This window comes from Carettochelys insculpta, chromosome 22 (genome assembly GCF_033958435.1).
Source record: "Carettochelys insculpta isolate YL-2023 chromosome 22, ASM3395843v1, whole genome shotgun sequence".
NCBI lineage: Eukaryota > Metazoa > Chordata > Testudines > Carettochelyidae > Carettochelys > Carettochelys insculpta.
In genome coordinates this window covers 22362656-22379619 of record NC_134158.1, presented here as the reverse complement: position 1 = coordinate 22379619, position 16964 = coordinate 22362656, and the positions used below count along the sequence as shown (strand labels likewise).

At 58.1% G+C, this 16964-nt stretch overlaps 1 protein-coding gene across 1 annotated transcript in view; it reads right to left on the bottom strand.

The window, feature by feature from the left end:
* Window positions 1–3557: 3557 nt before the first annotated feature.
* Window positions 3558–16964, bottom strand: part of CRX (cone-rod homeobox) — a 55331-nt gene continuing 41924 nt past the window's right edge. Inside the window, exons 3-5 of the mRNA XM_075016268.1 lie at window positions 16164–16357; window positions 9224–9375; window positions 3558–7128 (exon numbers count right to left, since the gene is read on the bottom strand). Of these exons, the coding sequence (XP_074872369.1) occupies window positions 6505–7128; window positions 9224–9375; window positions 16164–16260 (873 nt within the window). The 5' untranslated portion in view covers window positions 16261–16357 and the 3' untranslated portion in view covers window positions 3558–6504. The remainder of the gene's footprint in view (window positions 7129–9223; window positions 9376–16163; window positions 16358–16964) is intronic.

Below are 16964 nucleotides of genomic sequence, written 5' to 3'. Positions count from 1 at the left end.
GCCCGGGTCACATGGGCGCCTGGCATCGCCGGCTTAGAGCGCCAGGATTTGCAGAGTCGTTTCAGGGCGGCTTTGGGGGTTAAAGGAGACGGATTTTTTTCCAAACACAACATTCATTACAGGGCCTGAATTAAAGACGCTCTGGGAGGGAGGCCAGGAGCCTGGGAAGCCCAGGGGGCAGGGGGCCACCCCCACGCCCAGCCAGCTCTGACAAAGGTGGCTGCAGTGGGGGGGTCTGGGGCTGGCTTCTGACCGGTGAATCCCTGTGCTGCCGGCTGGGCAACAAGGGGAGTTTGGAGTGTGGCCTCCTGGGTTCTAGTCCCAGCAGGGAGTGGTGCCTAGTGGATAGAGCAGGGCTGGGCTCTGCAGCAGGGGCTGTGGTACAGCATAGGAGGGACAGTGGTCCCTCAGAGGCAGCCACCTCTGGGGACTAGCACAGCAGCTGATAACCACCGCATCAGCTGTATGAGAGCACTGAGGTTTTTGCCTCTGTCCCAAGGGGCTGCTTCACATCAGTGCAGACGGATGGATCTGTATCCATCACCCCTCCAGCCAATGGACCGAACCCCTCCTGCCCCAACCTGTAGCGAAGAAAACGAGAATACGAGAACGTGCGATGTCATTTTACACCATCAGGCCGGGCACAGCCCAGATACCAGCAGAGCTCAGGGCCCCATCGGGCCGGATACAGCCAGACCCCGGTCAAGACCAGGGCCCCATCAGCCAGGCATCATATGGACAATGAGGAAGATTGACCCTGCCCCAGCTAGCTCAAAGCCTAAAACTCCAAAGGGAGTGCTGTTCTCCCCATTTTACAGATGGGAAAACTGAGGCCCAGGGCAGAATGGTGAGTTGCCCAAGGAGCCTGCGACGGAGCTGGGAATTTAACCCAGATCTCCCGAGCCCCAGGGCAGGTTTAGCCATATCCCTCTGGGTGCCAGGACACCCGGGTTCTCCCCCAGCTCTGGCGAGGGAGTGAAGTTATCCTGGGGCTGGGTGTGGGGGCACGAGGAACCTGGCCCCTCTTTTGAGTTCCTGGTTGTAGCATGACTCTTCTGAAAAAGCGCTCTTGGCTCTAACCGCTGTCTCCCGCTGCCCAGCCAGGGCCAGGCTCCCTTTAATGAACGCCCAGCCCCCAGGGCTCCCCATGCCCGCCCGGTGGCAGCTGTCAGCCGGCATCGGGGAACCAATTTGTCATCTCTCCCAGCCCCCTAATCCCCTGCTAATTCAGCCCCAGCTGCGGGGGAGGGGCAGCCCCCTAAGCCGATCGGGACATTTGCTAAATTAGATCAGTAAAAATAACAAATTGTGTGTGGTGGGTGGGCGGGTGGGCAGGGCTGGGGGGACTTGGCCGGCCCAGGGGAATGGGGGGTGGGTGGGAAGGGCTGCAGGGGCTCGGCCGGCCCTGGGAAACAGGGGGCACATGGTGGGTGGTGCAGGGCTGGTGGGGGCTCAGCTGGCCCTGGGAAATGGGACACATTGTGGGTGGTGCAGGGCTGGGGGGGACTCAGCCAGCCCTGGAAACGGGGGGACAGGGCAACAGGGGCTGGGGGCTCAGGCGGCCCCAGGGGTAGGTGGCACAGCGGGGGGGCCAGCGAGAGCCCTGGGGGGCACCCTGGGCCAGCACAAGCAGAGCTCCCCTCCCATGGGGTGAGACTGCAGGGCTCAGCCCGGTTCCGAGCTTGTCCCCCTCTGTGTGCGGTGCTGGATGGGGCTGGGGCCCAGCTGGCCTCTCAGGGCAGGGAACTGACCCCAGGAGTCCTGGCTCCCAGGCCCACCCACCCAGCTGTAACCATTAGACCCCACTCCCCTCCCAGAGCTTGGGAGAGAACCCAGGCTCCAGGTGCCCCTGGCCACTAGCTTTGCAGCCCCTTCATGGAGCCACGTTGCCCTGGCTCCTGGCCCCCTCCCTTCCTGCTCTGTGCCATTGTCCCCCCCCCCCCCGCCCTGTGCAGCAGGAGGGCAGGGGGGCAGGGGGACACTCCTGGCTCTGCCAAGCTCAGAGCCAGAGGAAGGACCATGGCCCTGATTCCCAGAGGCCATGAGAGAAGACGACTTCAGCCACTAGGCAGCACTGCCTGGCACGGCCCCTCCGGCCTGGCAAGCCAGGAGAGCGCTGAGAGCTGCCTCTCACGCCCACTGTCCCTGCCGGGGCTCTGCCCCCTGCTGAGCGCAGGCTGAGGGTAAGCGGGACAGCACGGAACCCCCGGCACCCCCACCTCTGGGTCCTGCCCCTCCCCAGTCAGCCCTGTTACAGGGATGACCCCAGGGAGCCGACCTGACCAGTCAGGCAGCAGGGAGTGCAGGCTAGTGGTTAGAGCAGTGCGGAGGGGGCTGGAAACCAGGACTCCTGGGTTCTCTCCCTGGCTTTGGGAGAGGAGCAGGGGCTAGTGGTTAGAGCTGGGGGGAGGCGTGGGAACCAGGACTCCTGGGTCCTGGGGGAGGGTGCTGATGACATTCAAAGGACAGGCCTGTGCTGTCTGCGGCTGAGCCAGCCTGAGCCCTGCCCCGCACTTGGGGGGGAGCCCTGGGCACAGGTCCTGCTTGTGGGCACATCCAGGGCTCCGGATACTGCTGCAGAGCCCTAAGGGCTGACAAGGGAGGGCCCCAGAGACCCGCGGGAAAAGCCCCCTAGAGGCTGGGAGTGCTCTGAAGAATTTCACGCCCCCGTCGGCCCCCAATCCAAGGGGGATTGAGGCACCTCTGGGTCCCTGGAAACTCCAGCCTGACCCTGCTCCCCTGAGTCTGGCCTTTGGGTGAGGATGAGCACCCGATCACCTACAGCCACTGGGCTGCCTCAGTTTCCCCTGCTGCTTTGAAGCCAGTGGGGGAGGGGTCCAGGGGTCAGGAGGGCAACAGGGACGGGGGGTGGGGGCAACGTGGCAGCTCTGAGGTTGAGCTCTGGTGCCAGGGCCCTGAGCAGAGGCCGGCGATTTTGTGACAGGAGTGATTCCAGGTTTGCTTAGAGCCGAGCTGGGGGCTCAAGCAGCGAGTGCTCATCCAGGGCGGGGACCCCCTGGCTGCTCAGCAGGTTCACACCCCAGCCTGCCTGCTCCCTGCCTCAGTGCGGGGCTGCCCGTCCCATGGCCCCCAGGCCGGAGCACCCAGGAGACAGTACCCCAGTTAACTAGGCTGCAAACCCCCAACCCGGGGCCACGGGCCACAACTGGTAGCCTGCCTGCCCCCCACAGCTCTGCAGTGCCCCTCACTCCCGACCCCCAGCCCCTGCCAGCCCAGCCCTGCTCCCCACCAGTGCCCCTCACTCCCAAACCACGCCCCCCATTCCCCCAGCCCTGCCAGTGCCCCTCACTCCCAACCCCCAGCCCCTGCCCACCCCCCTGCCTGCCCAGTTCTGCCAGTGCCCCTCACTCCCACCCCCCCCAGCTGGTCAGTCCTGGCCTCCCCCCAGCTCTGCAGTTGCCTCCCATTCCTGCCCTACCCTGTGAGCATCTCACCTGAGCGACCTCACACAGGTGTGTGAGCATTTTGCAGGCTTGGGGCTTAAATCAGCAAGGGTAAAAACCAAAAAAGCCAGCCCAGAACAGAGAGTCCTTTGCACAGATCTGGTTTTATTTTTAAAATGTTTTTTCTTTCTTTCTTTTTCAGTCTTTAAATCACCAAAAACGGGCTGGTACAGGAAACTGCCTCTCGCTAAAACAAGAATAAATATCAAGTCATCAAAAATAGCTTGCGTGCAACGGCTGTATTCCTACAGACCCTGGACTTCAGCATCTAACACACCTACTCTAAGCCCTCCCCTACAGCAAGTTACAAAATAGATTTTATTTTTAAGCCAGTATTTTAGTGCACACACAAAAATCAGATTCTTTACAGGTATTTCTTTTCTCTGATTGTATTTGTTGCCCGTTTCTTCCTTTAAGAAAACTGACTGGAGCAAACCTAGGGCTAGGAAAAAAAGCAAAAAAATAAAACGTTTCCACAGAGAGGGGCATAAAAATAAACCCAGCCAGGCCAAATACAGACGGATGTGCCAACGTCAGCAGCTACGCGGCTTGCTGCTTCTTTGAAAAGGGAACAGTGGCAGGAATTAATTCCACTGAGGTATTCAGCAAAATAATAAATAAAACTGGCCTTTGTCTCTGAAGGTGGAAACCGGGATTGTACTCATGACGGTTTGGTTGCGAATGAAGAACTACAGAATAGCCCTAAACGAAACTCACGACTTGGTGGGTTTTATTTACATGCAACATTTCAAAACACGGCCACTTAATTCCCCTCGTGAGATTCACCACTGCAGATTGCTGCTGGGTCACGAGTGTTTTGCACTGGTGAAAATGATTGCACAACAGGAGACATGTGGGCCCCAGAATGATGTCAGGTGGCTGATTTAAATGCAAGTCCCTTGCAAGGAAAATTAATCTGCTACAGGCGACGTGTGTGGTGAGGGGGTTTCTGTTGTTAGAACCTCTGCCAGAGCAAAAGGGCCACCCCGCTTCTGAGTCGGGCACCGGTGGGTCTCAGCAGGTCAACTCCCGCAGGGATGGAGCAGAAGCTGGTTCTACTATGGCTTTGGGGTTCGTTTCCAGCCAGCCAGCTTGGGAAAAGAGGAGCAGCTGAAGTGGTCTGATCTGAAAAGAAACAGACCACCTCAGCCCTCATCTTGCACCTGCTAGTGCAGAGCAGGCGTGGACAAGAATTCTTCTGATCGGGTTTCACACCTCTGGTGCGCTGGTGGAAATGCATGTGCACGGCAATGCAATCGTACCAATTCCCTCCCCTCCAACATGCTTTGCAACTTTACGCAAAGCTCCGTGTGAACGCAGCTGGGGTGAGTGGGGGCCCCCCAACACCCAGCCACCTCTGGAGAAGAGCTCTCGGCCCTGCCCCGCAATGGGGCTGCAGACCAGGACGATTCCAGGAAAGCGGCTGGACGGTGGGAACACGGGCCAGGCTCCCCCATTGCTGGGCTGTTCACCCTCTCGGCTCTCCTGCCCGCATAAGGGAGGGCCTGATCCTGTCCCCATCCGGGGGCGGTTGCCACTGAGCTCTGAGAGGCACAGGACCCAAATCTGACTTGACCGCATCCCTTTCGGGTAAGCCCTGGGTGCTGGAAGCACGTGCAAAAGGCTTCCTGGCTTGGGGCCTCCGTCCATGCAAGGCTGTGCTTTGCACGTGGACTCTGCCCAGCTCCTCCGAGGTGCTGCGGGGCTGGCTTCCCCCAGGCCTCTCTTGGGAGAGCCCGGCTGGGTCCTTGCATCACGCTCGCCCTGGAGCTGTTTCCAGGCTGCTGGCCTGACAGCTGGTGATGTGCAGCCTGAAATCAACCCTCCCAGCAGAGTGCTGGGGTGGAAAGGGAGCCAGTGGCCCCAGGGCAGGGGCCTGGAACAGCTGGGGCAATATTCCAGAGCCCGGAGCATGCGGCTGGGAGCTTTGCAGGGGAGGAGGACAGAGGGGAGCCCTCGAAGCACAAGAGTTTCTCGTCGCTTTCAAGCAAAACCCCTCGAAACAGGCTTTGCACCTGAAATATCCAGGGGGATGAGGAAACGGGGGCTGCTGCCCTACCGGCGGCAGGTGGGCCTTGATCCCAGCTCGCTGCTGGCCTCTCAGCATAGATCTCACCCCTACAACTCACTACGCAAGAGCCCCTCCCTGGACCCACTTGGCTGCCTCAGCATAGGATGAGCTGGGATCTCCACAGCCTGGGATGCAGGCTCCTGTCCCCAACCCACTGCTGAAATGCAGCCACCTCTGGGGCAGAGCTCAGCTGCTGGCATCCCTGCACCACAGCACCCTCTGGCTGGACGTGGCTGGGAAACTCTCCACTCAGCGAGGCTGCTGAACTGGAGCCCATTCAAATCTCCTCGGGGGGCTGTGACCACAGGGCATGCCCTTCCTCCTGCCCCTCCGCTGTGCACCGGCTCCCCCACCTCGGCTACCAAGCACACAGCCCAGAGCTGAAGGGGAAACTGAGGCACACGGGTCCCCAGTCATGGGCTGAGCTGGAACTGAAGCCAAAGTCCGAACCGCCAGGCCCATTTCTCTAACCCTCGCTCCCCTCCCAGCATTGGAAATAGATCCCAGGAATCCTGCGGCACATGACTGGACCTGACCCCCACCCCCATTTCATTCACCTGTAACTCCTTGGCACGGACCCTTGATTCCAAGGCTCAGAGCCTGGGGGCTGCTACAGCTGTGGCCTAGCTAGTTCCAGCCCCAGCCGGTGATGGGGGGGCTGCTGCGCCAGCTGCCCCCCACCCCCGCTGAGCCAGCCAGGCGAGATCCCATGACAGCTTTCCCCTCCATTGCTCAGGCAGAGACCCCCCACCTGCTGCCCGGCACCAGCCCCGCAGTTCAGCCACCGAAAGACCAATGGGAGCAAGGCAGGAGGATTCCCCGCGGTGATGTCACATGGGGGGAATCCCCCAGACACCTGCAGTCTCAGCGGAGGTGGTTGGAGGACGGTGTCCCAGAGTGCTTTGCAGGGGAGAGGGGGGGCCGGGGAGGGAGCGGTGGAGGGGTCCCCCCGTCAGCCTCCCGCTCACTTCACAAGACCTGGAACTTCCAGGAGCTCTGGTCTTTGTAATCCAAGCAGTCCGCGGCATTGAAGTTGAGTTTCCAAGAGCTGGTCTGATCCTTGTAGTCTAAGCAGTCCACGGTGCTGAAGCCCAGGCCAGCCGCGCCGTAGCCCTGGCTGGAGAGGGAGGCCGGGGACTGGCTGAGGTGGCTGCCCATGGCCGGGGTGGCGATGGGGCTGAGGGCGGCGCCCGGCGCGGCCAGCTGCGGGTGCATGGGCGAGAGGTAGGAGCTGCAGTCCAGGCCGCTGAAGTAGGAAGAGGAGCTGGCGTAGCTCTGGGGGTAGCCGGCGGCCTGGGTGTAGGTCATGGGGTAGGCGGCTGAGCGCTGCATGCAGGGTGTGGCGGAGGAGGCCAGGGGGTCGGGGATGGGGGAGATGGAGGCCGGGCTCCAGATGGAGACGGTGGCGCTGGCGGAGGAGCTGGGGGTCCCCGAGGCGCCGGCGGGCGGGGGGCTGTACTGCCCGGTGGCACTGGTCTCTGAGCTGGTCTCCCGGGCGGGTGAGCTCTTCTTCTTGGCCGGGCGCGCCTTGGCCTGCCCGCTGCTCTGCTGCTGCTGCTGCCGGCACTTGGCCCGGCGGTTCTTGAACCACACCTGCCGGGAGACGGGGCGTCAGGGCAGCAACGCGGGGGGGGGGCCCAGCTGGCCTGGCCCAGCCACAGTGGCCTCCAGCACCCGGCTCCGCCCCCTCCCACCAGACAGGGGCTGCTGAGTGCCACCTTCGTCCTCTCCCGCTGGACCGACCCGCTGGGGGGCCATTGCCCAGCCCGTCTCTCAGAGGACCTCAAAGGCCCTCATGGAGCATTGGCTCAGCCCCATAACCCCCCCCACACACACACACACGGAACCAGGCAGCCTCCTCCCACAAGGCAGAGCAGAGCCAGCTGCCATTAGGATTAGCCCCAGAGCAGGAGGGGAAACCGAGGCAGCAGAGGGCTCTGCCACAGGGGGACCCCGAGGGCTGGGGAGTGCCTGGCGGCAGCAGGTACATAAGACTCGGTCTCCCTCTCTCACTGCCCCCCTCGCTGCGTTCTGCACTGACCCTTGGCAGTACAGGGCCTAGGACACAGAGTGGTGCGCTGCTGGGTCCGTCCAGTAGAGGGCAGTGCTGCAAACCCACCCACACAGCCCACCCTTCCACCGGGGGCAGCAGGGCACCCAGGTACCACCCACCCCGCTCTCCCGGCCTCCCACCCCGCCTGGGATGTGTCCCCCCCGGCCTGCTGCCTGCCTGGGCTAGCCCCAGATGGCTCAGCTGCTGGGACCCTGGGGGAGAACGGCTCCCGGCCCCACCACGGCGCTGCTGGTCAGGGGCTGGCTTTGGCCTCCCTCTGAACACAGCCGGGGGGCAGACACCCCCGGCCCGAGGCCATCCCAGCATTAGCAGCAGCGCGGCATTTCGTGGGTTAACAGCTCGTGTGGCGGGAAAGCTGAGCGGCCGGCGAGGGGCAGAGGCTGTGACCCTCCACAGACTCTGGGTCTGGGGCTCAGCCCTTCGTGGTCGCGGCGGTGACCTCATCCCAAAACGTCTCCCCCGAAACCTGGATCGCTTCCCCTCCCACCCAAGGCTGGCAGCAGGGCAGAGGTAGGGAGCACTGCGGGGCACAGCTCAGTAGGGGGCGCTCTCCCGGGCAGGTTGGGCTGGCCCCATGGCAGAGCTAGGGGGCGCTGTGGGGCAGGGCTCAGCAGGGGGTGCTCTACCAGGCAGGTTGGGCTGGACCCATGGCAGTGCTAGGGGAACGCTGTGGGGCAGGGCTCAGCAGGGGGCGCTCTCCCGGGCAGGTTGGGCTGGCCCCATGGCAGAGCTAGGGGGCGCTGTGGGGCAGGGCTCAGCAGGGGGCGCTCTCCCGGGCAGGTTGGGCTGGCCCCACGGCGGTGCTAGGGGAACGCTGTGGGGCAGGGCTCAGCAGGGGGTGCTCTCCCGGGCAGGTTGGGCTGGCCCCACGGCGGTGCTAGGGGAACGCTGTGGGGCAGGGCTCAGCAGGGGGCGCTCTCCCGGGCAGGTTGGGCTGGCCCCATGGCAGTGCTAGGGGGCGCTGTGGGGCAGGGCTCAGCAGGGGGCGCTCTCTCCAGTGGGATGGGCTGGCCCCCAGTGCCATTTTCCAGCAGAGATGCCCATGGCAGCCTCTCATGGCTCCCTGTTGCTTTGCACGCAGCCCAGGTATCTACCCAGGTGCCCTGCGGACACAACCACATTCATTGTCCCAAACCTCCTGGCACTTTCCCTGGGTGTCAGCTCCTATCTCACTTTGCCCAGTTCATCGCACAGCCCTCGCGCCTCTCCAGAAGTGGCTGCCTCCCAGGGCTGGGCAAACAACCCTCTCCAGACATCATCCACATGGGATTGCATTTGTGCAGCCTCCCAGAGGGTGTAAAATCAGGTTCCACCTCCTGTGTGATGTAGACTTTCCCTGGCGGTGCCGTGTGACCACAGGGAACTGTGCCCAGTTTCAAGCCTGCTCCCAAACCCCAGCATTCTGCTAAAGGAGAATCCCCCCTTGGCTGTCTGCAGTACAGGGCTTATGACACACTGGTGAGCAGTGCCAATTCCACCCAGCAGAGGGCAGGGGACAGCCTTGTGTGCTGACACACACCCTTTCCAGCAGGGAGAAGTCGTACAGTGCGTGTGCATGTGCGTGCGCGCACACAAACACACACACGTCTAGCCAGGAGTCAAATCCAGCCTCACCTGCACCCGGGACTCTGGCAGGTTGATCTTCAGCGCCACCTCCTCTCGCATGAAGATGTCGGGGTAGCGGGTCTTGGCGAAGAGCGCCTCCAAGATGTCCAGCTGCGCCCGCGTGAAGGTGGTGCGCTCACGCCGCTGCTTCCGTGGGGTTGCTGGGGGCGTAGGGAAGATGGTTATGCCCACCTGGGGGTTGCATTGTTCCCTTCTCCCCGGATCAGGGAGCAACAAGAAAAATTCCCTCTGGCTCCCCCATCTGCCTTTCCTTGCCCATCAGCAATCCCCTCCTCCAGCGCACGGCTGGGGAGCAAACGGCTTGTTCCACTGCACTACCGTACTGCACTTAATAAAAAACGTACAGCACCTAGCACCTTGGGGGCATGGCATGCCACTGGGGCACAGAGGCATTACCATAATACACCTACTAAATAACCATCATCATTCAGCCCTGGGATTTTTGGGCCACTCCACAGTTCAGAGCAGTTTGTTACCAGCGAAACAGACCTTGGCTAATTTGTGACTCAGGAGGCAGGAGAGTCTAGTGGTTAGGCCACCAGGCACGGGAGCAACGAACTTGGGCCAGCAGCACTTTGTGCCTCAGTTTCCCACCCAGGGAAATGAGGGCCCTGTCCCCATGGGGACTGCCCACAGCGCATCAGGGCAGGGGGGTCTTGAAAATCTCCCCCCCCCCAAAAAAAAATATGGTCTTTGATTTACGGGACAGGCCAGGGCTCAGCGGGCTAAATCATAGAATTAGAGAACACTAGGACTGGAAGGGACCGTGCAAGGTCATCGAGTCCAGTCCCTGCCCTCACAGCAGGACCAAGCACCATCTGGACCATCCCCTTACAGACATATGTCTCACCTAGTCTTAAATATCTCCAGCGATGGGGATTCCACAACCTCCCTTGGTAACTTAGTCCAGTGGTTAACCATCGTGACAGTTAGGGACCTTTTCCTAATGTCCAACCTCAACCTCCCCAGCTGCTATTTAAGCCCCTTGCTCCTTGTCCTACCCTCAGAGGCCCAGGAGAACAATTTCTCTCCATCCTCCTTGTAACCCTCCTTGAGGTACTTGAAAACCGCTGTCATGTCCCCGCTAAGGCTCCTCTTTTCTAAACTAAACAAGCCCGGTTCTTTCAGTCGTCCCTCCTCGCTGGTGTTCTCTCAGCCTTTCATCCTTCTTGTCGCTCTTCTCTGGACCTTCTCCAATTTCTCCACATCCCTCTTGCAATGTGGTGCCCAGAGCTGGACACAACGCTGTAACCGAGGCCTAACCAGTGCCCAGCGGAGCGGGAGAGCGACCTCTCCCGCCTTTCTCTCAATACTCCCGTCTGTTCACTCATCCCAGAACCACGTTTGCTTCTTGTGCAACTGCGTCACGCTGCTGCCCCACATTTAGCTGGTGCTCCACTCTGACCCCTCGATCCCTTTCTGCAGGACTCCGTCTGAGTCACACACCCAGCTCACGAGGGGCTCAGCTGGGCTCGGATGCTTAAGGGAGCTGAAGGAGCCAGGCAGAGCTGCCCCCAGGGGCAGGGGTGGAGCAGCTGTGTCTGTCAGAGTGAAGGCCCCAGGTGCAGTCATTGGCCTAGCTCCATGGAGAGCGAGTGGTGGGGTGGGCAGTTTGGGTGGCTGTGGAGGATCCCAGATGGAGCCTGGCTGCCCGGGCAGGTGATTTAAACTGGCCGGTTGGACTCGATTATGCTGTTGCTTGCACCAGTTTCATCCCAGGGGGATGGTTCGCCTCTTGCCACTGGGCAAAACAAGGGCACAGTGCTGTCACCTCAGGGTCACCCATATCACACTGGGGTATATGAATTTGTGCAAGGAGCCGTGCTCGGGGTACCTGCAAGGGGCACAGCACAGCACTGCGCTGCACTGCAGGGCATGCACGGAGCATTGCATTGCACAGGGATGGGTGCGCAAGGGGCACTGCACTGCGGGGCACGCATGAAGCATTACACTGCTTGGGGATGGGTGTGCAAGAAGCACTGCACTGCACTGCACTGCACTGCACTGCACTGCGGGGCATGCATGAAGCATTACACTGCTTGGGGATGGGTGTGCAAGAAGCACTGCACTGCACTGCACTGCACTGCACTGCACTGCACTGCACTGCACTGCGGGGCATGCATGAAGCATTACACTGCTTGGGGTGGGTGTGCAAGAAGCACTGCACTGCACTGCACTGTGGGGCATGCGGGGAGCATTGCATGGGGATGGGTGTGCAAGGGGCACTGCACTGCACTGCGGGGCATGCATGGATCATTGCATGGGGATGGGTGCGCAAGGGGCACTGCACTGTGGGGCACGCATGAAGCATTACACTGCTTGGGGATGGTGTAGCCAGACAAAGTCTCCCCCTTACAAGCCAGCTTGCTCGTTGTCCCCGTCCCCCACCCACCGAGGAGCACAAAGGGCACAGAAATGGCTGCTGACAGCACAGTCTTTGATGCCCTCATTGAGGCCCAGATATGCTGGCTTATCGTGACCCTGAGAAGCAGAAAGTACAGATGGAAGGCTAACAGGCCAGACTGTCAACACAAGAGGGGGGGGGACCCTCAGAAATCACCCCAGCTGGCATTGATCAATATGATGCACACACACAATCACCCAGAAGGGGAAGTGCCCCGCCCGCACAAAAGAATGTCCTGTACTCCTAAATTGCTTATCTCTTGTCTTACAAGTGCAAACTAAGTAGAAATGCCCTTGTAACAAACTGGAGTCACAAAGACAGACCAGTATGATCTGGTACCATAGATAAGAAAGAGAATACATAACCCAGAAGGGGTATAAAAGATGGGTCCAGCAGAACTCTAACGTTGAGTGCATTCAACCAACTTCCTGCTGGTCGGGTCAGGTGATTGCCTCCCGAGGTCCACAACTGGGGACACCCAACCTCGTATTCTTCTTTCCGTGGAATTGAGTGACCGATCCGGCTTGGCTACGCTGGTATCGAGAGACACAGAGAGGGTAAGATACACCCATGCTAGGTCTCCGACTTTTTTTTGTGCACAGCTAAAGAATTAGAGCTCTGTAACTAGTGTCAAGATATCATTGTGTTAGATGGTAACAGATATCTTTGTATTGGATTGTAACGTAACTTATTAACACCTGTACTTTGCTAGCATATAAGAAGTAAACAATAGCCTTTTGTAACCGTACGCTTATAACTGTAGCTTAATAAACTTGTAACTAGTTAAGATCCAAGCCTAACTATTTTGTTAACCCTTTTGTTACTGCAACACAGCCGGCACAACAAAAGAACTTTAACCGTTTGGTTACTAAAGCCTGGCCGTGGGTCAGAGAGCTAGCAGGTCCCTGCTCTAACAGTAAAAAACTGGGTTGCTTAGGACCCAGGGGAATCCGTCAGCCTGTCTTGGCTGCTTGCAGCGACGAGCTCTCTGCTCTTGTAGTTTTAAACTTGGATGATAATAAGGGCATAGTTGGTACCTCACCGCACATTACCTGGCCACCGGCTAACAGAATTGGCGCAGCGAGCAGAGTTGTGACTCAGGCTGTACCACAGTGACAAAATGAAACCAGTCATGATAAACAACTCAGATTTCCTTGACATAGAAAAGAATCTAGCTCAGGAAGGATGGGGTAACCCACAGTGGAGTAAAGATGTGATAGAGAAGGATTGGGGAAAACCGAAGGACATTTGGCAACACTATTGTAACTGGAGAACTGCCTGTAAAATGAAAAGAGGGGCATGTGTGGATCATTGCACGGGAATGGGTGTGCAAGGGGCACTGCACTGCACTGCACTGTGGGGCATGCGGGGAGCATTGCATGGGGATGGGTGTGCAAGGGGCACGGCACTGCACTGCACTGCGGGGCATGCATGGATCATTGCATGGGGATGGGTGTGCAAGGGGTACTGCACTGCACTGCACTGTGGGGCATGCGTGGAGCATTGCATGGGGATGGGTGTGCAAGGGACACTGCACTGCACTGCACTGCACTGTGGGGCATGCGTGGAGCATTGCATGGGGATGGGTGTGCAGGGGCACTGCACTGCACAGTGGGGCATGCGTGGAGCATTGCACTGCACAGGGATGGGTGTGCAAGGGGCACTCCATTACACTGTGGGCACTATGCAAGGGGCACTGCACAGGGGAACTAGATCCTTTAGTGCAATTACTCCTGCTTCATGCCCATTGCAATGGAGAGCCAGGGACCATGGAAAGCAAGATCAGGGGGATTTAATGCGTGGTGACTTCCGACCCTCTTTATTTTGAGTTTCCACCCAGGGGCATTAGTATAGTGGCATTGAAATAAATAATACAAAGATCCTGTATTGGATGCAATTTGGATTACGTCTCCGGCATTTGATGCTTCTCTGACAATTGCGGATTTCAGGTGAGTGGAGAGGGATCTCTAACAATGTCAGAGCATTTCTGAGCAAAAATGCAGGAACCAAATGACTTTACGGTTCTGACCAAAAACCCAACAGCAATCCTAGTCGCATCGACCAGAACCACAAAGAGCATTGCAAAGTTGTGGTGAGCCTGGCCTTGCCACCATAGCGATACAAGCAAATAAAAGGGTTTCAAACTGCTGGAGAATCCTCACAGGGTGGCTTTAAGAAGGGATGGAATATTTTCTAAAATATCCCTCTTCCGAAAACTCAATCATTTTATTGACGGATCCAACTCCGTGAGGCTCGGAGAACATTCGCTTTCCCAGCCGAAATTCTGGCTTCCGGGAGCTCTGAAGACTGACCCATAAGATCCCAAGTATCAGAGCGGTAACTGTGTTAGTCTGTATCTTCAAAAACAAGAAGTCCTGTGGCACCTCATAGACGAACGGATATTTTGGAGCATCAGCTTTCTTGGGCAAAGACCTGCTTCGTCATCTGACGAAGCAGGTCTTTGCCCAAGAAAGCTGATGCTCCAAAATATCTGTTCGTCTATAAGGTGCCACAGGACTTCTTGTTGTTCCGTAGGATCCCATAAGACTAACAGGTTGGGACCCCGTTCAGGTGAGTTGTCTATATCTGGATTTCACGCTAGTTTTGAGCTGAGACTCCCTCACACCGCTAGGGCCCCGGGCTGGTTTTATAAGGTGGTACGTTTCCAGACCCATTTAACATTCACAGTGGGTTGTCATCCAGCTCCACAGTTCACTGCAGACATCCAGTTTCGTGCTTGGGACATTCACGTACTGAACTGGGGTCATGTCTCTTTGAGTTCCACTTTTGGAGTGACCTAGGCACTATTCTGACACTTTTTTTCTTACTGATGCTTTGTTTCCACCAATAAAGTGGTAACACCAAACAGCTCCAAGGCAAGAGCTGCTTGAGACCCACGGATTTCGGTTGTGCTGAGCGGCTGGCCCCAGAACAGCAAGGAGATCTGGGGACTTAAACCATACAGCGTACGCAATGCATTAAATCCCTCTGCTGGGGAAAGCAGCCAGGGCCGTGAGACCTACTGGACTATCTGGTTTTTGAGCACTTGATTCACGACGATGCAGCTTAAAGTTTGTAAACGAGTCCACCGCCGAGCTTCTGTTTCCTTTTAAAACGCGAATAAAATCCAGGTGGCAATAAAGCATTTGCAAGCGAGCGAAACGCGTTTCAATAAGGGGGATGTGAATGCAGGGACAACCAAACGATTCTGATCCCAACCCTCCGGCACTCAGCTGACCTCTCTCAGAGCTCCTCAGAACCTCTAGCTGTGCCACGAATCAAACCCCAATCCCTTCTAGGTGACTGGTTCACTCTGGCACCTGGTTCCGCTCCCTCGCTAATAAGTAGCACAGAGTAAAATAAACGGATCACAGAAAACAAATAAAATAAACCTAAGTCTGTATAGCTCACTGGATAATAACAGATTTATTTCATAGAATCATAGAATCCCAGGGCTGGAAGGGACCTCAGGAGGTCATCTAGTCCAGCCCCCTGCCCAAAGCAGGATGAACCCCAACTAAGTCATCCCAGCCAGGACCTTGTCAAGCTGGGACTTAAAAACCTCTAGGGATGGAGATTCCACCACCTCTCTAGGCAACACATTCCAGTGCTTCACCACCTGCCTGGGGAAAGAGTTTTTCCGAATATCCAGCCTACACCTCCCCCTCTGTAAGGTGAGACAGTTTCACTCACCTTCTAGACAAACTGGCCTACCCCAATAATTAATTAGGTGATGAGCTTTCATGGGACAGACCCACTTCTTCAGACCACAGCCAGACCAGAACCGACACTATTTAAGTCACAGAGAACTTAAGAATATTGAGTCTGTTCTGTTCTGGCTCTGATCTGAGGAAGTGGGTCTGTCCCACGAAAGCTCATCACCTAATAAATTATTTTGTTAGTCTTTAAAGTGCTACTGGACTGCTTTTTTGTTTTGCTAGTACATAGGATAGCACAGCTCTCTCTTGGTTACTGGCCTACCCCAGTCTCTGCAGAATAACTGGGCTCCCTGACTCTTCCCAGGTCTGGGTAACTTGTGCATTTTGCTGTATTTACGGTAATAAGCAGCTGATTTTACTTTCTCTTGCTACAGAGTTCTAGCAAGAGCCATCTGCTTTCTGCAGGGCCTGTGGTGGAACTTCCCTCACTCGACAGACAGCGGAGGCCATGCTCCTGCGCTCCGCAGACCCAGCCTGGGTGAAACGATCGTTAACAGGCCCAAGTGGCTCACACAGATGAATGGCAAGTGGGGCTTTCAGCTCTGGGCACAAGCCCCAAGGCCTTTGGCGGGCGTGATCATGTTAAGGCGAAGGGAAGGCAAAGGAATCCCAGCCACAATGGGGTGACCAGCTGCCCCAGCACTCAGGCTGTGTCCTCCAGTACATTTTTCACACTGTATCTGGTCAGCCTGATCCACAACCCGCCTGGCAGATGCTGCCGGCTCTGAAATCGATGGTAGGTCCCTCTACGCCTCCCGGCCCCTAGGCTCTGAGTGCCCCCGGAGGACTCTGGAGAGGCACTTACTTGGGTATCCCACGGCGGAGTGGAGCAGGTCCATGCTCGGTCCAGTCAGCGTTAAGCCATTGACTGCGTAATGAGGCTGCTTGATATAGGACATCATGCTCAGCCGGGGGCGATCCCAGGGGGCGCCTGCTCTTCTCACCCTCCCAGGGGACTGGCCGCTAGGTTATTCCGATCCACGCAGCCTCCCAGGCCACCTGCAGAGTGGGGAGAGGAAGAGACACCCCCAGACATTGTAGTCGCCCTCTTCTCCAAGCGGCCAGGGGGAGCCGGGGCGGAGAAGGGCTCGTCCAATGGTGAGGAGGCAGTGCTGGGACTTCACACCTTCCGGGCCCCACAAGCGAAGGAGATGCCAGTTAACCCTTTAATCCACGTTTCCCTGTCCGTTAAGTCAATCAAGCCTACTCTCGGCCAAGCCTTAGCAACCTGCTGTGCCCTTCCCGGCACCGACGCAGCTCAGGCGCTGGGGCACGAGAAGTGGGCGGCGGCAGACCACAGCCCCTTGAGGGCATCCCCTGAAAGGTGAGGCCCCCCACTGCGGCACCAGCCCACGCCGCACGTGGCACATCGGCACCTTTGCCAGAGATGCTCTGGGTCAGTTTTCACAGCAGCAGAGGGGGAACTTTGGCTGGGAGGTGCACAGGCCAGATTTGCTGCACAAGAGTGGGATGAGGATGGGCAGGTTTGGGGCTGATTTTATCAGGCCACCTCTGCACTGGTGTGAATCAGACCCGATGTGCTCACGAGCACCAGCTGAAGTTCTAGAACTCGGGCAGCAGCTGCCAGCTGGGTTGGGGGGCAAAC